At 43.0% G+C, this 26,345-nt stretch overlaps 1 protein-coding gene across 1 annotated transcript in view; it reads right to left on the bottom strand.

The window, feature by feature from the left end:
• CACNA2D3 (calcium voltage-gated channel auxiliary subunit alpha2delta 3) overlaps positions 1-26,345 on the bottom strand; it is an 877,278-nt gene that overhangs the window by 213,528 nt on the left and 637,405 nt on the right. The window contains exon 17 of the mRNA XM_030205518.1: positions 602-685. Within this exon, the coding sequence (XP_030061378.1) occupies positions 602-685 (84 nt within the window). The remainder of the gene's footprint in view (positions 1-601; positions 686-26,345) is intronic.

The raw sequence follows: 26,345 nt of genomic DNA on the forward strand, positions 1-26,345 counted from the left end.
AGTTTATACATTTCTTTCTCTCTAAAAACTGATACAAAATACATTGAGGATTTTGCAACAACACGGGCACTATGAAAATTGCCCTCTTAAGAACCCCAAAACGTTTCTGGAGGTGTGAGAAAAATTAGGCAGCCATTTTAACCTGGAATAATCGCAGTAGAAAAGCCACCATGAAGCAAGTGTCTATACTGTGCACAAAGCAAGCTTAGACAACCTTACAACATGTGAACTCATCAATCAAAGTAGGAATCATACATGCTTGTGTACTGCAAGACCAAGCACGATGGATCGATAATGAACTGAATTTCTTATAGAACAACTTGACAAATACTACTAGCCAATAAGTTTCGTTATCAGTATATCTTTGTTTTCTCAGTACTTGTGTACAGTAGATTCATGTTTTCTCTAACTCAAACATTGTGATTTAATCTGAAATGCCCTTTGTTTAAGTTAGAAACTGAATATAACACAGACTGTTTAAATAGCGGGTTCTCTGTTGGTTTTCAGGTGGATCTCTTTTCCTAGAGCTTGAAAGGTTTCCAAGCACAATAATACAATATACCACTAATTTCAGACAAGGCCAAAAAAACGACTCACTTACCACATCATCTCTGTCTTCCCACTCAACCTCAGAAAGGTCAACACTGCTATAATTGGGTTTCCTTCGCTTCTTTCCTTCTTCATACTAGCATTAAGAAAGGTTTTATTAATTCATCATTCATACTCCATTTTTCTTAGAAATGTTCTGTCCCAAAACAAATGAAGTGATGTGTCTTAAAATTTCGTTACAAGCTACCAAACTAACTGCTTTTAATATAAGATGAATCTACTGCAATCAAAATCACATTTTTCTGGGATACACCACTCTTACATGGAAGAGAACTCTACCTTCTGCTTTTTTCAATGAACATTAAAAATCATTGCTACACTGTGGAAAAACCAAATTATAAGCATTCTTAATAAATCACAGTTTTTCTTTCCCATATTTTATCTGTAAACATGCTAATAGTGAGGAGTTATATATGCCTCACATCCCTCGTCACCACGACAACCATTCAAGGTCTTGATCTCAGAGTTTATACTTCATGCAATGAATTGACGCTTTCAGAAACATAGGAAGTTATGATTTCCTTTAATCTTATCAAAAAATGTTTATACTTTTCATTTTAACTGTGATAGCAGACTATCTTGGGAAAATTGGTGTTAATATTTAATGATTACGGCAGTTTATCTTGGATTTCTTAAGAAGAAAAGATATTCTAATAAAGATAATTTATTATTTTTATCACTCGCATTATTGTTATGCTATAAAAGTCATGTTTAAAATAAATATCTCATGATAAACAGGCTCTCAGCTGGCAGTGTTTATAAGATAGGAAACTCCTGCCCTCTGCTGAATACTACAAAAGTTGATTGTCAGCCTTTCAAAAAGCAAACATCCACCAACACTGTATAACAGACAATTTGTGTTATCGTTTATAGATATGTGTTCTATTAATGATCAAACCTTACTACAAATGAATGTATGGCAATGCTAGCAGAATTATCTCCATTTAAGTTTAAAAGGTGCTTTTTCTATGCAGACTTATTTAGCAGGAGATCGCAGGTTATCTCCTGCTGAATATTCACCGATAGTTGGTTAAGTGCTATTTATCCGACCAGGACCTGTTCCTGACTGGTTAAATAGTGTTGAGTATCAGTGGTTGGTTTACAAAATGTTATGGGCATAAAGAAGCACTCTAAATTGACTTTAAGCACATGAAGGGTAATTCTATAAAGCCCAGTCAGTTAAAAAGGGTTCGCACAGATGGTCCAGAGACATATCACCAGCACAAACTGAGCAGAATAGGATTGGAGCAGGGAAATGGACAGAGACGAGGTAGGCAACCTTTAAACACAGAGATCTGCAGGAACGTCAGTTCTATCCCTAGCAGGCCACAGCATTATGCAGTGTCTGAACAAGAAATGCACAGAGCTCCATTGACCTGTAAACAAGTAATATTTTAACTAAAAGTGATGGGAACAAACTGCTAGAATGGCTATTCTGAAAATATTTCTGAAATACAGTATTTAAAATCGCCAAAGCTCTGTTTAATGACTTTTTCTGTGTATATTTCCCATGGTCTCGTGAGCCACATAAAAGTCAATGGCGGGCCACAGGTTGCCAAACCCTGGGATAGAGATAGGGCCAGATATGGACAGGGAGACAAAGATGCAGTGGGATAAAGGTAAACAGCTTGCAGGACAAATATACAATGAATACCAAAACCCTGTCCTGGCAGGAGTAAAGAGCTGACAGTACTCTGAAGATGAAGGGGGGGGGGGTAGGTGAAGGGGAACACATATGCTTACAAGAAAAACAAATGCAGTCAGGGTCATATAGCACACATTCCATCTATCATTTGGCTGCAATCCGTAAGTGATGCACATAGCACAACACACTGAGGAAGATGGACTGGAAGGATTGTAACAGAACAGGTTGCCAGATCAGTGTACCATGGCCAGACTAGCTAAGCCATCCCTGTGCCACATACACCTCAAGTAACCCCCAGAAGACAATATTAAGAGGCTATACACATGTTATGGTGGAAAACACTCTTTATCCATCCACGGAGTTCATGGTGGATCCAACAAGGTTATAGAAAGGAACTTCTGTGGGTCAAAGGTGATTCAACCTCCTCTCTCCTTTTCCTGACAGAATGAGGAACTAAAGAATAGAATATCACCGAAGAGGAAACTGCCCACCTTCTTTCCTCCTCGAAATGCACCACTTGTTCCTCTGACTCCATCCCCACCAACTTACTTAACACCATCTCTCCTACTGGTACCCCCTCCATCTGTCATATCCTCAACCTTTCTCTCTCCACTGCAACTGTCCCTGACACCTTCAAGCATGCTGTAGTCACACCACTCCTCAAAAAACCATCACTAGACCCTACCTGTCCCTCCAACTACCGCCCCATCTCCCTCCTACCCTTCCTCTCCAAGATTGAACGCGCGCCGTTCACAGCCGCTGCCTTGATTTTCTCTCCTCTCATGCCATCCTCGATCCGCTTCAATCCGATTTTCGCCCTCTACACTCGACAGAAACGGCACTCACTAAAGTCTGTAATGACCTGTTCCTTGCCAAATCCAAAGGTCACTACTCCATCCTCATCCTCCTTGACCTATCCGCTGCTTTTGACACTGTCAATCATAATTTACTTCTTGCCGCACTGTCCTCATTTGGGTTCCAGGGCTCTGTCCTCTCCTGGTTCTCCGCTTATCTCTCCCACCGTACCTTCAGAGTACATTCTCATGGATCTTCCTCCACCCCATCCCGCTCTCTGTTGGAGTTCCTCAGGGATCTGTCCTTGGACCCCTTCTTTTTTCAATCTACACCTCTTCCCTGGGCTCGCTGATCTTATCTCATGGTTTCCAATATCATCTCTATGCTGACGACACCCAGCTTTATCTCTCTACACCAGACATCACGGCGGAAACCCAGGCCAAAGTATCGGCCTGCTTATCCGACATTGCTGCCTGGATGTCCAACCGCCACCTGAAACTGAACATGGCCAAGACCGAGCTTATTGTCTTTCCACCCAAACCCACTTCTCCTCTCCCTTCACTCTCTATCTCAGTCGATGGCACCCTAATCCTCCCCGTCTCATCTGCCTGCAACCTCGGAGTCATCTTCGACGCCCCCTCTCCTTCTCTGCGCATATAGCAGATAGCCAAGACCTGTCGCTTCTTTCTCTATAACATCAGCAAAATTCACCCTTTCCTCTCTCATCACACACCACCCGAAATCTCGTCCACTGTCTCATTACCTCTTGCCTTGACTACTGCAACCTACTCCTCACTGGCCTCCCACTTAGCCATCTATCCCCCCTTCAATCCGTTCAGAACTCTGCTGCACGTCTTATCTTCCGCCTGGACCGATATGCTCATATCACCCCTCTCCTCAAGTCACTTCACTGGCTTCCGATCAGGTACCGCATACAGTTCAAGCTTCTCCTACTAACCTACAAATGCACTCAATCTGCAGCCCCTCATTACCTCTCTACCCTCATCACCCCTTACGCTCCTACCCGAAACCTCCGCTTACAGAACAAATCCCTCCTCTCTGTACCCTTCTCCACCACCGCCAATTCCAGGCTCCACCCTTTCTGCCTCGCCTCTCCCTATGCTTGGAAGAAACTTCCTGAGCCCATACGCCAAGCCCCCTCCCTGCCCATCTTCAAATTCTTACTCATAGCCCACCTCTTCAATGTCGCCTTCGGCACCTAACCATTATACCTCTATTCAGGAAATCTAGACTGCCCCAATTTGATTGACTGCACATTTTGTCCATTAGATTGTAAGCTCCTTTGAGCAGGAACTGTCCTTCTTTGTTAAACTGTACAGCGCTGCGTAACCCTAGTAGCGCTTTAGAAACGTTAAGTAGTAGTAGTAGTAGGTACCTGCTCCATTGGAGACCATAGTGTTTCCAGAGTGTTTGTGCCTGGATAGTGGGGGAAGCAGGTCACTACCAAGCACTCACATATGCCACCACATTAGGAAATCCACACCACAGTACCCTGCCCTAGCACTTGCTGTGAGAGATACATTGGCCAGTGCCCAGCCACAGTGAGAGCCTACATCCAACGCATGGCAACAGAAAGCACACATGCACAGCTGGTGCAACATACCAAACAATGCTCCTCCTGATGCCTGATCTCCTCTAGGATGCAGAGACCCATTATTCTATAACGTTGCATGCAATGTTTTGGAACACCCCTGACCTGCCCATACACCTTTTGAGTTGCATGCTATGGGATTTAGGCATCCAGTGTTAAAGACTAGCACACAGCCAGATGCACATACAAATCCTAATTGGTACCAATTAACATCAATAATTGGTTGTTAGCATCCAGTTTTTGATGGTTAACAGCTCGTTAGTCAATTAAGTTGCGCACACATCTCGGAAACATGCTCAAATTTGATACCTAAATCTGGGAATCGTACATAAAATCTGGGGGATAATGAACGATACAAATGTGAGTGCCTGGGTTACAGAATTGCCTTTATACCAGCCACATTCACTTATATGACGGGTTCTACAATTTACTTCTTTATCTGTTATGAGACCCAGGATGAATTTGAAAATATATTTTCATATATGTCACTTTTGGAAGGAAAAACCCCACCTTGTTTGGCAAGAGTTATTCTAAGGAGAAGATGACAAATGGAGAACTGAGGCAATCTATACCACCTTACATCATGTGGACAATATTTTGTGAAAAGACCACACACATTACCCAAGTAAGTAGTGCATTTACTCAAGAAGTTACACATTTCTTTACTGTATGGGCTGGACTGAGAAAGTCAGACTCCCATTTTCAATTAAGGAGTATCGACCCCAGACCTAACACCCTCATAACCCCCCCCCCACCACCACCACCACCACCACACACACACACACAACTCAAATAAGCAGTATCACTATCTACCCTTATCTCAACTGGGTGAAATTTGTTGAGAAGGCCACATCCACACTTTGTCTAATATTAATTTGTCTTTCCAGCTCAAGCAGAATCTGCTGAGGTTACCCAAACTCAGTTAAACAGCATCTAATGAGAAGACCACACCTCATTCATTTAATCCATATCTACCAAGGGGACCACACAATTATGAGGATGTTACCACCTTTATGTCTCTGAAGGACACCAAACACCCTCAACGAATTCAATACAAAATGGAATTCAGGCATGTGTTGTCATTGTTTTTGTCACAAAACTCCTCTGCAAAGTATTTTCTGTAAACCACTGCATTCTTTACATAGATACTGCATATCAAGTAGTAAAAAATTAATTCCACTTCTTGCATAACTTGTAGTACTATTTAATAGATGTTTATCACCTGGTTTGACAAACCCATTAAAAAAAAACTGTTGGTGCACTCAGCTTGACAAATCTCAATTTGGTATATCAAAATAGATCCGATTCCGTGCTAATTTGCTTTTGCAGGCTCCCACGGTACAGGAGGATTCCTCTGCATTTGAGTTTCTAGAGTGCTGATCGTGTTTTCTGTTGCTTTTTCAACTCCCACATTCATACAGTGAGGACCCTTGACAAAGCGGCAGCGAAACGGGTCCGTCGGGACCTCACTCTTACAGAGCATCCACGGAGCAATGGAGCACTACTACTACTACTATTTAGCATTTCTATAGCGCTACAAGGCGTACGCAGCGCTGCACAAACATAGAAGAAAGACAGTCCCTCCTCAAAGAGCTTACAATCTAATAGACAAAAAATAAATAAAGTAAGCAAATCAAATCAATTAATGTGAACGGGAAGGAAGAGAGGAGGGTAGGTGGAGGCAAGTGGTTACAAGTGGTTACGAGTCAAAAGCAATGTTAAAGAGGTGGGCTTTCAGTCTAGATTTAAATGTGGCCAAGGATGGGGCAAGACGTAGGGGCTCAGGAAGTTTATTCCAGGCGTAGGGTGCAGTGAGACAGAAGGCACGGAGTCTGGAGTTGGCAGTAGTGGAGAAGGGAACAGATAAGAAGGATTTATCCATGGAGCGGAGTGCACGGGAAGGGGTGTAGGGAAGGACAAGTGTGGAGAGATACTGGGGAGCAGCAGAGTGAGTACATTTATAGGTTAGTAGAAGAAGTTTGAACAGGATGCGAAAACGGATAGGGAGCCAGTGAAGGGACTTGAGGAGAGGGGTAGTATGAGTAAAGCGACCCTGGCGGAAGACGAGACGGGCAGCAGAGTTTTGAACCGACTGGAGAGGGGAGAGGTGACTAAGTGGGAGGCCAGCAAGAAGCAGATTGCAGTAGTCTAAACGAGAGGTGACAAGGGTGTGGATGAGGGTTTTGGTAGAGTGCTCGGAAAGAAAGGGGCGGATTTTACGGATGTTGTAAAGAAAGAAACGACATGTCTTGGCAATCTGCTGGGTATGAGCAGAGAAGGAGAGAGAAGAGTCAAAGATGACCCCAAGGTTTCGAGCTGAGGAGACAGGGAGAATGAGAGAGCCCATCAACAGAAATAGAAAAGGGGGGGGAGCGGGGAGGTGGGTTTTGGGGGGGGGGGGAATGAGAAGCTCGGTTTTGGTCATATTTAATTTCAGGTGGCGTTGAGACATCCAGACAGCAATGTCAGACAAGCACGCTGAAACTTTGGTTTGGATGCAAGGTGAGATATCAGGGGTAGAAAGGTAGATTTGGGAGTTATCAGCATAGAGATGGTAGGAAAAGCCATGGGATGAGATTAATGAACCAAGGGAAGAAGTGTAGATAGAAAAGAGGAGGGGACCAAGAACAGAACCCTGAAGTATGCCGACAGGCAGAGGGATAGAAGTAGAAGAGGATCCACCAGAGTGAACACTAAAGGTGCGGAGGGAGAGGTAGGAAGAGAACCAGGAAAGGACAGAGCCCTGGAATCCAAGTGAGGACAGGGTATCGAGAAGTATGCTGTGATCAACAGTGTCAAAAGCAGCGGAAAGATCAAGAAGAATGAGGATGGAATATTGACCTCTGGATTTAGCCAGTAATAAGTCATTGGAGACTTTAGTAAGTGCAGTTTCGGTTGAGTGGAGAGGGCGAAAACCAGATTGTAGTGGGTCAAGAATAGCATGTGAGGAGAGAAAATCAAGGCAGCGGCGGTGAACAGCACGCTCAAGTAATTTGGAGAGAAAAGGACTGACAATAAAATAAGTGGCTTTGAATTATACCACCATTAGAACCAAGACAGGTTTTTACCCATGATTACTTTTTCACTGTGAGCCAACAGTATATATATATATATATTTGGGGCAAATGAGACCAGTAGTATCAGGTTTTTCCTTTCATTGGAAGAAATTTATTTAAAGCAGAACTGCAGACACGCAGGGGTTGTAAGTGTGCAGCAGAGATTCACTGAGTGTTTTGTTCTTAAATCTCAATTGGGGAAAAAGCTTTAGAAGATATTTGGAAATTCATCGAAGATTTTTTTTTGACACATGCAATATGCTGCAGAATTGTATAGGTTTGCCACAGACAGAGCAAAGATCCTCAAATCCAATGGATAGCTGGAAAATTTGCATTTTCCATTAAACCTGGACCTAGATGGCTGGTCCTCACTACTACACGCACTGCCATTTTGGATCTTAATGTGGCAACACAAACACGAAAGCTATCCTTCTTTGGGCTAATATACTATTTCTGATTGATAACCATCCTTTCTTTTGGGAAACTTGGATATCAAAAGGGATTCTACTGCTGCAAGATGTGCTGAATGGATCTCAAACATTACAAGCTAAATTTGGGCTACCCTACTCACACCATTTCAGATATCTACAATTAAGACATTGTATAATAAAAAGCCTATAATCAGAACGTCATTCTCTTGCTGCTGTCAAACCTGAGGTGTATCATATGTTGCCTCCAAGATATGTAAGACATCGATTCTCTCTGAGCAACGTATTCCTTTAGCTACACAGTCTTTGTGGGAGGTGGAATTGGATTGTACTTTATCCTCAGATCAATGGAAGTTACTTCAGTCTAAGGTGAACAGACCTCGTCCTTCTGCTCCCATGCAGCAATCACCTTATTTCTTGTTCCACAAATCTTAATGGACACCAATAAATAACAAAAGCTACAACGGATTGACTCTGATTTATGCTGGAAGTGTGCAGGTGAATCGGATACACTATACTATTGGGTACAATATATGTAAACCACTTTGGTTGTACTTCAGAAAGGTGGTACATGAAACCTATGAACCTTTACATTTTATCATATGCTGTTTTCATGTCCAGTGATAGCTCTCTATTGATCAGATGTTCGAACACTATCATGCTGATTCTAAAGTGTAGAGTGCTTCTCTCCTTTAAGCTTCTTATTCTACGGTCTCTTGGTTTTTCAGTCAAAGTCTCCTCAGATGATAAGAAGCTATTTGATATTCAACTCTCTTTGGCAAGCAAGCTGGTTTTAGCAAAATGGGAAAACACTGCTGTAGTACATGTGATGCTTTGATGGAATTTGATAAGATTAATTGCTAATTATGAATACCAGATTGCAGAAAGGAAAGACCAGCTGGTCAGATACAAGCAAATTTGGAAAACCTTTTATGACTATTGTCAGCTTATGGATTCAATATGATTTCGACTCCTATGTTACAGTGTTCTACTCTCTCTCTAGTGATGAAAATTGAATAAATGTGTGTCTGTTCAGTGTTATTGGGTTTTATTTTGTTATTTTGTTTTACAGATGCTTTGTATTCTTTCTTTGTTCTGTGAAAAATACAACTATTAATTATCAGTCCTAAACAGTGGTGTGCTGGTAAATTTTTAACAACAGGCTCTCTCCCCGGTCCACCTCTGCGCCCCCCATCCACCTCTGCGCTCCCCTCCCCCGTCCACCTCTGCGCCCCCCAAAATTGCAGAGCTGGCTATAGCCAGGGGGGGGTGGGGGCAATGCATTACTCTCTCCAGGAAAAAAAAATAAATGATCCCAGGTTCCAATCTAATCCATGTTTAATGTGGGATAAAATGCCATAAATAAGTAAATAAATATAAACTTTTAATGTTGAGCACCTGATTTTCAAAGTGAACATATTCCAAACACTATAATGAAAATAAAATGATTTTTTTCTACCTTTGTTGTCTGGTGACTGTTTTTCTGATCATGCTGGCCCAGTATCCGATTCTGCTGCTATCTGGCCTCTTAACTCAGTTTCCAGGGCTTCCTTTCCATTTATTTCTTTCCTTTCCTCCTTTCTTCTTCATTTCTGGTCCTCAGCTTCTGCCTATTCATCCATGTGCAGTTTTTCTCCTCTCTTCCTTTTCCCTTATCTCATCTCCTTCCTCACTCTTCCCTCCCCTCCATCCATGTCCAGCATTTCTTCTCTCTCCCCTCCCCTCCCCCTGCCCTCCACCCACCCATGTCCAGCAACCCTTCTCTCCCCCTGCCCTGCATGCACCCATATCCAGCGACCCTCCTCTCCCCTGCATGCACCCATACCCAGTGATCCTCCTTTCCCCTGCCCTCCATCCACCCATGTCCAGCAGTGCCCCTCCTCTCCCCTGCCCAGCATGCACCCATACCCAGCGACCCTTCTCTCCCCTGCCCTTTATCCACCCATGTCCAGCAGTGACCCTCCTCTCCCCTGCCCTGCATGTTCCCATGTCCAGTGACCCTCCTTTCCCCTGCCCTCCATCCACCCATGTCCAGCAGTGACCCTCCTCTCCCCTGCCCAGCATGCACCCATACCCAGCGACCCTTCTCTCCCCTGCCCTCTATCCACCCATGTCCAGCAGTGACCCTCCTCTCCCCTGCCCAGCATGCACCCATGTCCAGCGACCCTTCTCTCCCCTGCCCTCCATCCACCCATGTCCAGCAGTGACCCTCTCCTGCTCTCCATGAGCCACCCATGTCCAGCAGTGACCCTCCTCTCCCCTGCCCAGCATGCACCCATACCCAGCGACCCTTCTCTCCCCTGCCCTCTATCCACCCATGTCCAGCAGTGACCCTCCTCTCCCCTGCCCTGCATGCACCCATGTCCAGCGACCCTTCTCTCCCCTGCCCTCCATCCACCCATGTCCAGCAGTGACCCTCCTCTCCCCTGCCCTGCATGCACCCATGTCCAGCGACCCTTCTCTCCCCTGCCCTCCATCCACCCATGTCCAGCAGTGACCCTCTCCTGCCCTCCATGAGCCACCCATGTCCAGCAGTGACCCTCCTCTCCTCTCCCCTGCCCTGTATGCACCAGCAGCTCCCTTCTCTCCCCTGCCACCCCCTCCCGACTTGTTCCGCAAATTCTCCTGCTTCCTCCCTCCCTCCGGATCCGGTCCCTCACCGACCCTACCTTGGCCATCAAATTCTTCGGGGCAGGCAGTGTTGCCTGCCCGCTGCCTGCCTTCACTGACTCTCCTCCGCCACCCGATCTTGCTTCAAAATGGCCGCCGAGACTTACAGAAGTCTCGCGAGGCCGCCTCTGGAAGTCTCGGCGGCCATTTTTAAAGCGCAAACAGGCAGCGGGGGAGAGTCAGCGATAGCAGCTGGCAGGCAACACTGCCTGCCCCGAAGAATTCGATGGTCAAGGTAGGATCGGTGAGGGACCGGATCCGGAGGGAGGAGGGAGGGAGAGCCGGCTTGCCCTTTCCAACAACCGGCTCGCAAGTCCGGGCAAAATTTAACAACTAGATCTTGCGAGCCAGAGCGAGCCGGCTCCAGCACACCACTGGTCCTAAAGCACCCCAACATACAAACCACCAGCATATGCGTAAAAAAAACTTGCTACACCAATTTGTACAATGTGCATATGAGTGGTCTCTTCTGCAACAGGTTGATGTTTGGTTCATTAGGTGTGGGCATAATCAAGTTATGTGGCAAATCGACTTCAAACAGTTGGTCACAGTCTAGGTATATGGCTTACGTCTGAATTAAATTGAGACTTTCAAATTAAATGTCTGGTATCTTCAGTATTTAGCAAACTATGGTCTATAAGAGAAATTCAGTCTTATCGGTCACTTGATGATCTACAAAAGGTTGCTCATGCCCTGATTTTTTTCTAGAATTGATTACTGCAACTCTTTTTATACTGGTCTCTCTAGAACCTTTTTATTTAGGATTCAGCTACTACAGAATGGAGGAGTAGTCGAATGGTTACTGCAGCAGGCTTTGATCCTGGTGACCTGGGTTTGATCCCCACTGCAGCTCCTTGTGACATTGGGCAAGTCACTTAAGCCCCCCTCCCCCCCCATTGCCCTAGGTATAAAAGCTTAGATTATGAGCCCTTTGGGGACAGAGAAAGTACCTGCATATAATGTGTACAGCACTGCATAAATCTAGAAGCGCTATAGAAATGATTAGTAGTAGAACAGTACTGCAAGAAATATTTTGAATAAATCCCATTATGACAAAATCACCCCATTATTGCAATCTCTGTATTGGCTTCCTGTAGGAGCACAAATTGAATTTTAAATTTGATGTCTAGTTTTAACATTTTCTATGGAATGTGTCCTGCTTATTCATCTCAGTTGATTTCTATTCCCATTAATTATCATTGCAGTAGGCTGGTACATAAAAATAAGCATTCTCTTTATGCTACTCACTCCCTACAACTTTCAGTTTTATTGCTGCAAAATACAGGAATTTACTTCTAACAGAGCCTCCCATGGCTAGAAACCATGGATATAGTAAAGGGTAGGTCTTTCTTAAAAAATAAAAAAAAATAGCCATGCAGCCACTTCAGGGGGGGGGGGGGGTTAGCCCTTACTGCTACCCACCCTTACTGCTACCTCCAGCTGTAACTTGGAGGTAACCAGGCAGCATGTGGCATTGCCCGATTACTGCCGGGAACACACCGGCGCTACAAAAATAATGCTAATTAGCTACAAAAATAATGCTAATTAGCTTGTTTAGCTAATTAAGTTACACGCCTTGTTATGGAATATGTTTCGATTTCAGTACGGAACGCTAGGCGCACTAAATGGAATCTGGCACTAAATCCATTAGCACAGTTTAATAAAAGGACCCCGAAATGTTAGGTAGTTATAGGCTATCTTCATTTATATTTTGTAAAGAAAGCTCCTATTGCTTTATTTCTTGATTTGTGAACCATTCTGAGCTTCTTGGTTTGATATGGTATATAAAACTTGTTATATGGGGCACTATTCTATAAAGGGTGCATGCCAGGGACGTAGTCAGAACTCGGCGGGAGGGGGGCCAGAGCCTGAGGCGGGGGGCACTGTTTAGCCTCCTGCCCCCCACCGCCGCCCCCCCTCCCTGCCACTTTGGACCCCCCCCCCCCCCGCTGCAACCCCCCTGCCGCCGCACGCCCGCCCCGCCGCATCAGGTACCTTGTTTGCTGGCGGGGGGTGCCCAATCCCCGCCAGCTGAAGAGTCTTCTTCAGCACCGGTCGACTCCGGTGCCTTTGTTTTGTGATCATTTGTTTCTGATGCCTTACTACTACTACTATTACTATAAATCATTTCTATAGCTGCACGGGGCTACATGCACGGTGCAGGACGTAAGGCGTCAGAAACAGATGATCACAAAATGAAGGCGCTGGAGTCGACCGGCGCTGAAGAAGATTCTTCGGCTGGCGGGGATTGGGGACCCCTGCCAGCAAACAAGGTACCTGATGATGTGGCGGCGGGGGCGGGGTGGACAGCGGTGGGGGAGGGGTCAAATGTAGAGGGGGCCAGGGCATAATCTGTGGGGGCCCATGCCCCCATGGCCCCACGTAGCTACACCCCTGGTGCACGCCATTTATAGAATAGCATTTAGTGCCGATCTTTTCCAGTGCCCATTTTTGAGCACAATTTACCGAATCCCCCCTCTCCGAGTGTACGTTGTGCTCCATCCAGAGTTCATCCTTGTGCACACCCTCCTGCAAAGTATGTGCCATCTTCCACAGCATGCAATTTTGTGCTGGTTGGTAGGAGTTCATTTACACATGTATGTGGCCAGATGCATGCATAAATGACTAAAATAACCTCAAATTACCCTCCACATGCTTTCCGAAAATAGCTACCTAGAATTATCCTTCAGCCCACAAATTCTCACGCACAAAAATTTACCCTCCTCCAAAGCAGCTGTAAATGTATGCATGCACTCGAGGTTTTCTTAAAAGACATGCGCACAAAACAACTCTGCCCTGCTCCACCCAAATTGTGCTTTTGGGAATGTCTACATGTGGTGCACATATAACTGTATGCCATATTTTAACAGCTTTCTACATGCATGCAGTCATGCAATCTAATAAAAGACCTTTTCTGTATGGGCTTTCATTATGGAAATGCTTCATAAAATTACCTATCACATTTTGGGCATAGTTATCATGTGGGCTACTAAACGGACTTGGAAAACTCCAAAATTCCAGGAATAACATGTATAGAATGTTTGTACATTTGGGAAGCTTGCCAGGTGCCCTTGGCCTGGATTGGCCGCTGTCGTGGACAGGATGCTGGGCTCAATGGACCCTTGGTCTTTTCCCAGTATGGCATTACTTATGTACTTATTTTACCACTTAGCCCAAGTTGATAGCTTATAGTTCATTTACAGTAAGACTTACTATACTGCTCGAACTGGCAATGCAGAGCAAAGCAGTGTACATACCAAAACTTGAAATAAGAAAAGAACTTCAATAAATGATAGGACAGTAGCAGATATGCATTAACATAATTTTTAAAAAAAAGGAAGAAAAGAATAGTAACATAGTATAGTAAATGATGGCAGATAAAGACCTTAACGGTTCATCCAGTCTGCCCAGCAAAATAAACTCATTTTACATGATATGTGATACTTTATATGTATACCCACGTTTGATTTGTATTTGCCTTTCTCACAACACAGACCGTAGAAATCTTTCCAGCACTGTTTTTGTACTAAAGGTTCTGAAGCTAACGTCGAAGCCCCTTAAAATTTACACGCCAGCCCATCCATATCTATTCAGTAACGATCAGGGCATAGACCATAGAAGTCTGCCCAGCACTGGTTTTTGCTTCTCAATTACCGGCGTTGCCACATACAAGAGAAGAAAAGCAGGACAATGTAGAGATGGCGAAACATTCACTGAGTGATTCTCAGGTAACTAGATTTTGGGTGCTGACATTTATGCCTGCTCAGAAACAAGTATAAATGTTTTTGGATAAAATGTATTTGCACATACCTATTTTGTAAGATATGGGGTCGATTCTTTATATGGTGCCTGAAAAATGCACACAGTAAAAAATACGCCTAGGCGTATTCTCTAAACTACTCCTAAATTTTATAGAATAGGCTTAAATTTCTGAACAGTACATAGAATAATGACGAGTGCCTCTCCACATGACAAAATTAGGTCACATCCACTAAGGCCATGTTTTACTTGGCCTAAATCTCAACGTCTATATTAGGTGCAGAGCGGGTGTATTCGATAATAATGCGCACAGATTTTAGAAACACCCATTCCATGCCCATAGCCGTGCCCCCTTTTCAATGTTACAGAATACGCTTAGCGAGTTGTGTGCATAAATCGTAATCAATGCCAATTAGTGCTGATAATTGCTTGTTAACATCCAATTGACAGCACTGATTAGCTAGTTTACCAATTAAGTTACGCACTTTGTTATAGAATACGCTTCAAATTCTGCATGGAAGGTAAGGTGTGCTATATAGAATTTGGGGATATGTGCAGAAACTGATTCTCTGACAACAACCGTTCCAAACACGCCTACCCAAGTGTGTGCCGACGTCCACTGCCCATACTTTTAGGCATGACCTAATTTTATAAGAGGCATTCTACATGCAAAAAAAATGTTTATAAAATGTTTTCCTTTAAGCTTTGATCTGTGAAATACCTTAGGCTTACAGGCATAATTACTAAATGCTCAATCCCTCTGGGATAACAGATGAATTAGGAATCATTCATAAGCCTGGGGGTTGTACCCAGAACTACAAAGTACCAACAGGCATATGAGTGAAATCCAGATGCTGGCTGCTATCATCATAAACCTTCAGAATTCAGAATATTCTAAAGACACACTAGAAAAGATTTAATTCTCAGATATTAAACGAGGCATTTCCTGTTTTCAAACATGCCTGCCTTTGTTTCTCACTGTCATGCTACATTACACGTTAGTAATTTCTTCCATTTTACTTTTTGCCTTTTCTTCCCTTTTCTATCGTCTAATAGCTTTATGGCTTCTTATGGCCCATCTAACCTGTCCAAATTGCGATAGACCAGCCATGATCTTAACTTTTACTACCTTTATTTTATGAACAAAAGATCAGTTTTCCTTGTCTCATGCCTTTAGCAGTTCATACTTATAGCAACATAAATTTGCAACTAGCGGGGCTGATAACACTTTAAGGTTATTAACTAGCACAGTGACACCTGAACAGACCACACCAGTCCTGGGTTTATCCATATTGGACTGGATTCTATATATGACACCCAAATTTGAGTGCTGAAAAAAATGAGTGCAATGACCTATTCTATAAACGATGCCCAAATCTGGGTGTGAGAATTTATACCAACTAAATCCTCGTGCCTAAATTAGGTGCAGAATTGTCATATTCTATAACACTGTGCACATTTTCTAGGAATACCTTTGATCTGCCCATACCCCTCCCATGGCCACACCCCCTTTTCAGATCCATGCAGAAAATGTATGCAAACATCTTTATAGAATCCTGACTAGGAAGATGTGCATGTAAATTTTAATTGTCAGTTAGCTCTGATAATTGATTATTAGCATCTAATTATTGTCAATGAACTGCTCATTTGTCAATTAATTTATGCACACAATTATGGAATTTGCCCAATGCAAGCCAAATTTTAGAGCGTAACTTTGGGTGCCATATATAGAATGTGGGGGACATAATGCTATAAGTTACGCTCATACATCTATCACTTTGGTGCTCACGCGCTAGCTCTATGGTTGATGTAATTGCGTGTACCTAAATTGTAGATGTGTATCTTCACTGTTACACTAGTATTCTATAAAGGAAAATAGGTTCCTATGTTTCTTTTTAGAATAGGCTTCTACCAGGTACCCTCTAGGTGTCTATTTATGGGCACCCAGAATGTCTCTACCAAATTTATTTATTAGGATATATTTACCGCCTTTTTGAAAGAATTCAGAATAAATCAAACATAAGAAATAGACAATTACAGCAGTAAAAATATTCAAATAACAATACAAAGTATAGCATAGTATACTACTTACAATGTCAACACCATATGTAATAAAACATTTTAATAGTCAGCATAGGGTATAAGCAAAGATGGAACATATAGTTAGGTAAGAGAGTAAGAGAAGTTAGAAAATAAGGTGACTAATTTAAAGAAAGTTGCACATGAGGTCAGAGAGATGATTAAATGTTATCTCAGCTAAGGTAAGGAGGGATAAACGTCCTGCTGCAATATGTGCAGCCTGTGTCACTCCTTGAGTGTGTGTGTGTGAGACTGAGAAGTTAGTTACTTTTTCCATTAAAGGCCTAGTTGAAGAGCCAAGCTTTCAACTGCTTCCTGAAGTAAAGATAGTCTTGTGTTGAGCGAAGTCTTTCAGGGAGTACATTCAAGAATGTGGGGGCTACTCTGGAGAAGGCTCACTTGCGGGTATCTCATCATGTAATGTCTTTTGGAGAAGGTGTGGTTAGGGATACACCTTGGGAGGACCTTATTGTCCTTGGAGTTGGGTAAAGGGTGATCCTGTTCTTCAAGTACTTGGGGCCATTTCCTATGGCTTGTAAGATTGGTCTGTTAAGTTGCTGCCTAGAACAGTCTCTTTCTCGCTTTATTATGATTTGTTTATTCCTTAAGACTACACAAATCTCAACTTTTAGTCATCACTGTTTCTTGTGCATAACCATCTATATAGCCTACTATAGGTGACTATGCACAAGAAATACTGATGAATGAAATGTCAGACAGATGAAGAACAAGAAAATATGATGTCTTATTTAAAGACCACTAAAAAAAGAATTCTCTGTCTCAAAGAAATACTTGTATATTAAGTGAATTATTTAAGCCTTTAATCCAGAAATTCCTGGGTTATGGTTGGCAATTGAGATCAGTAATTTGGGATTTAAAATTCATGCCAGCTGGCGCTCCCAAACCTCCCTACTGTGAAATTTTTAACCATGACAAAAGGAAAAACCAACAGAAGTATCCATGTCACTAAGAAGTCTATTTTCGAAGTTGTATTAGGTGTTTATCAAGGCTTTTAAGTTGTGCTAAGATTGTGTGATTGCGTTAAAAATTAACTCAGTGCATAAATGTTCTATTTGCTGTGTTAAACATAGAAACATAGAACATGATGGCAAGCAAAAGCTGTATGAACTATCCAGTCTCTCCATTCATACCAACTTTAAATTCTACAATCCTTTCCTCGTTCTCACATATTCTCTGTGCTTGTCCCATGCTTTCTTGAATTCAGATACTGCCCTTGCATCTACCATGTCCACTAGGAGGCTGTTAGCTGCACTGTTTTTAGAATAGGGATATAGATCAGTTACACACATACCCTCCTGGTTCTATAAAAGATGCCAAAACATTGTGAATGCAAATGTGGGCACATGTCCAATTTGCACGTGCAATTTAATTGAATAATGAGCCAATTAGCACCAATAATTGGCTTTTTCACAAGCAATTATTGGCATTAATTGAAATCAATTAACAAGTATGCACATACATCTAGGCATGTGATCTGCGCCAAAATTTTATGCACATCTGGGAAAAGGGTGTGTGGAAATGGGAGGGTCATCAGTGTTTTGGGGCAAAGCATGGGCGTGGATTTGGGTTACATGCGCAATTGTAGAATAAGGGGGTTCCATGCATAAATTTAGATGGGGGCATTTGCACCACATTTTCGTGGATGCAAATAGACACACCTAAATTTTTTTACAAGTGACCCCTGAACTTAAGCGCTATTCTATAAACCATGCTTAACTTAAGCATTTTTTTCAGCACCAATTTTTTTGACGCAATTATAAGGCTGATTATTGATAGTTAATCCCAATTGAGCCAATTAGTTTAAATGCACAAGGGACCCTATTCTATAATTGTGTGTCTAATTGCATGTCTATCTTTTAGTGCCATTTATAGAATAAATGGGATAATATAAAAAAAAATATAACCTTTTCAGCTTCATGTTAAAAAAAAAGGGTAGGGAGAGGGCTCTACCCAAAATCAAAACAAGATTCTATAGGTGCAGAGGGAGGCAAACTATAGACCCTGAAGATACCAAATCTACTTGCAAAATCCTTAATGAAAAATATAAGAAAGATCTAAATGCACACTGCTTCAACTGCATGTAAATCTATTTCACTGGGATATACTAAAAACCCAACCAACTGGCCTTGTGGTGCAATTGGTAAGTTGCTTGCCTACTGTGTTCCTGACCTGCATGTGACTATTATAATGCCTCTGTATCGCTCCATGGTGAGACCTCACTTTCAGTATTGTGCACAATTCTGGTCATCGTATCTCAAAAAAGATATAGCGGAATTAAAAAAAGGTTCAAAGAAGAGCGAGTACAATGATAAAGGGGATGGAACTCTCCCTTATGAGGAAAGGCTAAAGAGGTAAGGGATCTTCAGTTTGGAAAAGAGATGGCTGGAGTGGGGGGGAGGGAACGGGTATGATTGAGGACAAAAAATCCTGAATGTTGAAGAACGGGTAAAAGTGAATCGATTTTTCACTCTTTCAAAAAGTACAAAGACCAGGGGATACTCAATGAAATTATTTTTTCACTCAAAGAATAGTTAAGCTCTGGAACTTGTTACCGGAGGATGTGGTAACAGCGGTTAGCATATCTGGATTTAAAAAAGGTTTGGACAAGTTGTTGGAGGAAAATTCCATAGTCTATTATTGAGATGGACATTGGGGAAAGCCACTGCTTGCCCCGGAATTGGTAAAATGGAATGTCGCTACTCTTTCAGATTCTGCATGGAATGTTGCTATTAATTGGGTTTCTGCTAGGTACTTGTGACCTGGATTGGCCACTGTTGGAAGCCCAGTATGGTTATTCTCATGTTCTTATGTAAATGAATACCTGTTCTTAGCCAGAAGCACAGGTGCAGCTAGGAATGGGCACAGGCCCAACCAAGTCGGTTGGCCAATCGGGCACTGCTTTTTCCTTAGGCACAACCCTTGACCCATCCACTGGTGCCCAGATAATAAAAGGGACCATTACTAAGATGTGCTAAAAAAATGGGCTTATCACATTTTAATGCAGGACTTTTTTGCATGCTAAGCCCATTTCTAGCGTATTCATAAACTAGCACTTTTTCTTTTTTTCTTTTTGCAGGTCCTGCACTAAATTTTCCATTAGTGCTTAAGACCTGCAAAAGTATTAATGATGGAACACTTACCACCTCATATTTAGGGAAGGAGGAGCTAAGTGCTCCCTCATTAAGGTGCAGATAATCAGAAGCCCTGCGCTGTTCCAAATCACACTCTAAAATTAGCACCAGAACAGCATGGGGGTATTAATGCCCCTGTGATCAGAGCTAATAGCATGCAAATGTAGGTGCGCTATTGGCACAATCTTCCCACTGAAGTTGTTTGACAGGTCTGTCAAAAAAAAAAGCCTGAACCTGTCAAACCTAAGCCTGCCTCCCCAGGTCCCCCCACCCCCAAAATTAAAAAGACACTGGTGGTCCAGTGGGATTGCTAGCCCTCCGCACCTGCACACGCCCCCTGTGACCTACCTTGAAGTTGGAGGAAGGAGAGACTAGCATTCCCTCCCCCTCCTCTGCGGGCACCTTCTCAAAATGGCAGCACCCTGCTTTTCCCGGTGCAACCTGGAATGCATTGGATGGGGCTTAACTTCCATATAAGGGTTAAGCCCTGTCCTGCACATCCCAGGATACATCATCGGGCAGGGCGCCGATATTTTGAGGAGACGCCTGCAGAGGAGGGAGGAAGTGCTAGTCCCTCCCTCCTCCAACTTCTAGGTAGACAGCAGGGGGTGTGCGGGTGCGGAGGGCCAGCCATCCCACTGGTCCACCAGGGTCTTGTTAGAGTTGGGGGCTAGTGGTCCCACTGGACCACCAGGTCAGCTGGATAATGCTTCTATGCCTACTCTTCACCCACGCCACACTCTCTACTGAAAAAAATGTAAAAAAACTAGTGTACAATTAGCACACGCTGACAGAAAAATTACTGCAAAACACACTAATGCATTTTGCAGTAAGCCTTATTTCCCACATCAAATGGGACCCCAAACTGCATTACATTTCAGCATAATTCTTTCGGTGTCTTCACCCCCCCATCTGCTCCTCATCATCAATTTTCTAAGCTTGCATATCTTCTACTGGCAGCAATAAACCCAGACTACCTCTGGCAAGTTAGGGGGTCCTTGCTCTACCACCAGGGCTGCCGAGAGGGGGAGCACTGGGGACAAAATTCCACAGGCCCGACACTGGGGTCTGTCTCTCTCTTGCTCCTGTTGAGACCCAGGTGATTGCATTAATGCGATAACTCAGTCCCGGCATACAGGAGCAGGAGAGAGACAGACTCCGTCATCGGGCCCCTCTTGGAGGCCGAGAAGAAGCAGACACACTAACGCAGGAAGGTAGGGGGTGGTGGTGGCCTGAGCAAGCAAGGGGTGGCAGCAGTAACTGCATCCCGAGGGAGGGGGCAGAGGCTGTGTCCAAAATGGGAGGGGGTGGCGGCTGTGGCAGCAGCCCTGCTCCTGGCCTGGCTCTGTCTCTTGGCGGCCCTGTCTACCACAACCCGCCTCTCTGATGCAACTTCTTGTGGAGGAGGTGTCAGGCAAGAGCAATGCCAGACTCATGGGGAGAGGGAGTGGGGGAGAGAGATGCTGGACCTATTTTGGGGGGTCAGGAAAGAGAGATGCCCAACTCAAGGGGGAAGGGAGAGAGAGATGCCTAGTGCCCATCTATGTTGATTTTGGGCCCACCCAACATGTTAGGTCAGACAGTACTGGCTGGAAGTTAAAGATGTCTGGGGAAGGCAGTGGCTAACCACCTTGCTAATAGTCTGTCAAGAAATGGTCAGGCAAGTGGCTACCCCTATAGTCATTTTTACTTGCATTCAGGAGCCAACCATTACATTTTTAAAAACCCAGGCAGATGGGTTTCTGTGGGGACTGGATTTTGTCTATCCATGCTGATGTGAAAGTGAAGAATAAGATCTGGTAAAAACTGGGCCTTGCTGGTGGTAGTGGTAATTGTGAGGGAGGGGTGGAGGAAGGGGAAAGGCGTGGCAAGTCAGACAGAGATGCAAGGATTTTCAACTCAGATTCTGGGACACATCCAGCCAGTTGGGTTTCCTGAATATGCATGAGATAGTTTGCATACAGTGGAGGTAGTGGTTATGGTTTATGCTATACCACCAAAGCTAACTCACAGGTCTCAGCGGTTTACAATAAAAAATATAAAAAAGTTTGAAATAGAAAGGGACTACAATTTGGATAGGAAAGACAACACATCTTAGCAAGAGGCAATTCACGATTTATGTACAGAGTAGGAGCAAGCAATCTCATGAACATCGACAGTGGATATCCTGATGCCCCAGCTAACTGGATGTATCCAGATGACTGGGTTGAGACCCACCGCAGTAGCCAGCAGTGTGAAACGCCTATATCAATCTTTACATTTGTAACAACCTCTTACTTTTGAAATAGTATTTACCTTCTAACGGCCTTCATTTGGAATTATGGAAAACTGACAGCTGCTTATAATTATTTAGGACTTGAAAAGGAATAATTAAAACCAGCTGCCTTTATCTTAACATGAACAGCCTTAAACCCCTGAGCCTGCTTCTACCTTTTAAAGCAAAGAACAGAGGAGTGAGGAAAGCTGTACATAATTCCTGACAAATTTTCCGTGATTCGTTTAAATGTACAACCAGTTATTCCAACAGCCTCTATACCCTTAATTATCTTTTAAATATATGTAATTTAGGATCACTAATTAGAAAGCAATTTAATGCTCTCAGGGGGATTCGGATGCTCTGCCTCTGTTTTGTTTTGGGTTTCTCTCAACATCAACTCCAAAGGGAATAATCATTGCAGTTCAATTGATTGAATTGTTCGGCTATCAAATGAGAGCAAAGCATATCCGGCTTTCAAATCACTTCAGCAGTGGGCTGTCAGCTACAGCTGTAGGGTTTTACCCAGCCACTGTAAAATGTTAAGGGCAAGTGGAGGTTATCTTGGGCTCCAAGCTGAACTCCCCAGAGAGAGATGAGATTTGCTGCTTATGAAAGGCTAACACTATTTAAGAAAGGCATTAATGCTTCCTCTGGGACTTAGATGCCTCTGTTTTCCTGCATTAGGGGGAAGCAAATTTTCTCAGACTGTACAGCTGTGAAAGACTTAATACTGCTTTAGCAATCTTTAAACACATTGGTCTTTTATACACATTATGGAAGTTAATATCTTAATTCAGCTTGGCAACATTCACAGGTGTGCCCAACTGTGAACACATGGAGGGGGTTTCCCTGTGAATCTTTTTTACAGAGCCTGTGATCCTGAAGGTAAATTACACACAGTCACAACTTACAGTGCAACAGCAAAATCTAATTAGGCCTTAATTTAAAATGAGAACCCACGGCCTTTATGAAAGTGTAATTATGTATAATCTGTTGAAGAAAAAAAAAAAAACAGTATTTCTGGCAATGCTGGACTTAAATTGCAAGGAGGTACATGAATTCCTATTCCCTAGGAAGCTTACGAAGTAGACACATACCACAGCACTTTTAATGACCTTATTAACCAAAACAGAAAGCAATAGCATGACAGGAATTAGGTTTTGTGGCCCTTTTACCTAAAGAGCATTAGAATGTAGGCTTAGCGTGTCTTAATGCAGGACTTTCCTGTGCGCTAAGCACTGATTCAACACGTCATAATTTAAGGCATTTTTTAATCATTTTTTTCCAGGTAGCGAGCAAATGCGTGCATTAGCACAAATTACCTGTAAAAAATAACGTGGAGCCACTTAGCATTTCTTATTTAGAAGGTTCTAAGAGCTTCCGTGTTAACTGAGCGTTAGCCAGTTAGCACACGCTAACGTAAACACACTAGCTGGTTAACGCTTCCATGCCCGTTCTTCACCCATGACACACACCCTTCAAAAAATGTTTTACGAAAATATCTAACACGTGAGTTAGGGCGAATTAACAAGCATAATACCACAAAATGGGGATCTTTTATTAAGCTGCGGTAGTGTTTTTAGCTCACGGTAGAAATCAGCTGGCGGTAAACACCGAAGCGCCCATTATATTCCTATGGGCGTCTCAGCTGATTTCTACCGCGAGCTAAAAACACTACTGTCACTTGGTAAAGGACCTGTTGTTCATGCTCTAACCCCCAGATTCTACAAATGTCGCCCACAATTGGGCACAGATCCCAGATCAGCCTCCAAAATAATGAGTTAATAGGCTCCAAAGAGTTAATTATTGGAGCTAAAATGCACTTAATTGGAACTAATTATGATTTGGGCGTTGATCTAGCTACATGCTATTCTGTAACAATGGGTGCTTAAATTGGATTGCGTGCAACTCAAAAAAGGGACATAGCCATGGAAGGGGTATGGGTAGGTGAGGGGCATTCACAAAAGATGCACATAGTGTTACAGAATAGCAGGCATGTACACTTAATTTGTGTGCACATGTCTGCGCGATGTAATCAATCCGCTCTTTTATAGATACCAGCCAGTGGACACCACGGACCCTGATGCAGGAGTCGAAACCTTGGCCAAAGTTGGGCTGTGGTTAGAGGGGGGAAGAGACTGAGCAGAAGATTGGACAGCTGGAAAGATACGTTTCTTTTCATTTTTCGGTTTAAGAGCCACTTGAAAAAGTTTGTATGAACATTCAAGAATAAAAGACAGGAGGTTTTTGTGCCAGTGATGAATGTATGGGCCTCCCTAAGGCTGATTGAATAATTGACAAAGGAGTTTCCCATCATTGGTTTGAGGCTTTTCCTCCTATAACAGTAACAATAACATCGACACCAGTAGATATCTTAGTAAGCGATCACTTAATTTGTGTGCCAGGATTTACAGCAGGTTTCAGCTGGCATAAGTCCTCATGCCCAAAGTTGAGTGCCAAGTTGGAGCCCATTAAGGGCCAGATTCTATAAATGATGCCAAAAATTTGACACAGACAAAATTTGGCGCTCAATGCTTTTCTATAAAGAGTGCTCATCCTAAGCGTTGAGTGCTGAATTTTATTGGTGCCGAATTTTTAGTGTCATTTATAGAATTTGACCTTATTAGGACCCATGTCATAAAAGGGTCCCCGTGTTAGCTTGCTCTAAACAATGTTAAGCATATTTGCAATTCATGGGCTTATCAGTGCAATATTACATAATGGGGATATGAAGCTGTGTAATACAATAGAATAAGTACTTCTACCTCACAAGGTCACATATAAGTTCTGTTCAGTTTACATTTTAGAGAAACTGGGCATTCTTAGGAAAGCTGCCATTATGTCCGTCTAATAGTTGTGTATTGATAATGCATTATTAGAATGATTTATTAAACTGATACGTTTTAAGAGGCCATCTAAAGGAATTATAATGTGTGAGATTCTTAATATTCAACGGTAAAGAATTCCACCTGTTTTGTATACCACTTGTTTTAGGCTTGGATTTTGGAACAATAAAGGAAGCCTATCAGATAGAGCCCTATTCTTGTAAGTAGGATTAACAAGGCTTGCCAAACACTCCGGAGAGAATCCGTGGAGAATAAGAAAGGTCATGGTGCACATTTAAAAACAATGCAGGCCTTAACAGGGAGCCAATGCAGGCTCAGCAGCAGTGGAGAAGCCGATTCAAACCTGGATGATCTATATATCAGCCGAGCCACTGTATTCTGCAGCATCTGCAGTTTTTTTTAATCGATCCTTCAGTTCATCCTATGAATTTGGCATTACAATAATCAATGTGAGATAATAGTACTGTTTGGGTAAAAAGTCTAAAGGCAGTTAAGTGAAGACTGGATCTGATCCTTCTCAATTTCCTCATTGTGTAAAATACCTTACTCAACATCGATTTGATATGTGGTTCGAATGTAAGGTGTTCGTTGAAAGTCTGCACTTTCTTTTCTAAAGTAAACGTAATGTCATCTACCAAGTTGTGGTGAAAGGACGCCTGCAGCGGCATCAACATGTGGGTATGGTGCGCGCCGAGACCCCCTTTTACCACAGAGTGTAAAATGATGGGGTTTTTTTGAAAAATGGAAATGGTCGTGCGTTAAATTAAACACCTGCCACATGGCCATTTCCCTAGGGGGCGCTAAGGGCTCCCACACTAACCCAGAGGAACCGGCATTATTTTTTGAGCACTGGAAATGGTGCAGTAGCCCAGGAGTAGGGCCAATTTGGCGTGCACCATTGCCACAGTGGCCCTACCGCAGCTTTGGAAAAGGTTAGTTTTTTCTTTGTCTAATTTTAATTTAAAACCTGCAGTCTATCCAGTAAGAATATCTATTCCCTTCTTTGTTTGCATATGTAGTATCAATAAAATGTATAATAATTGTTACATCATCAGTGCTGAATAGCTAGCTGTGACATTAAAACATTGAATCTCTGGAGGACTCCACATTCCTAAATCCAGGAGAAAGAAAATTTGTTTGCTTTTTCAGCTTGATAGGATCTATGTTTTAAAAAACCTCTGAACCATTCGAGCATCATACCACCTATGGCCTAATAATCCAATAAATTCAACAAACTTTTGAGATCTATGAGATCGAAGGAAGCCGACATGTCAAATAAATAGGACCCTGTGACCTACTAGCAACAGGCAATAATGAAGTTAAGACGGTTTTAGTGCTGAAAAGGCTTCTAAATCCTGACTTGAGAACTAGGAAGAACATCCTCAGCACATGGCATTTCTGGCACTAGCGTAACTCTTTGAAAAATATTTCTAAAGG

The sequence above is a fragment of the Microcaecilia unicolor genome, chromosome 6, assembly GCF_901765095.1.
Source record: "Microcaecilia unicolor chromosome 6, aMicUni1.1, whole genome shotgun sequence".
Lineage (NCBI taxonomy): Eukaryota > Metazoa > Chordata > Amphibia > Gymnophiona > Siphonopidae > Microcaecilia > Microcaecilia unicolor.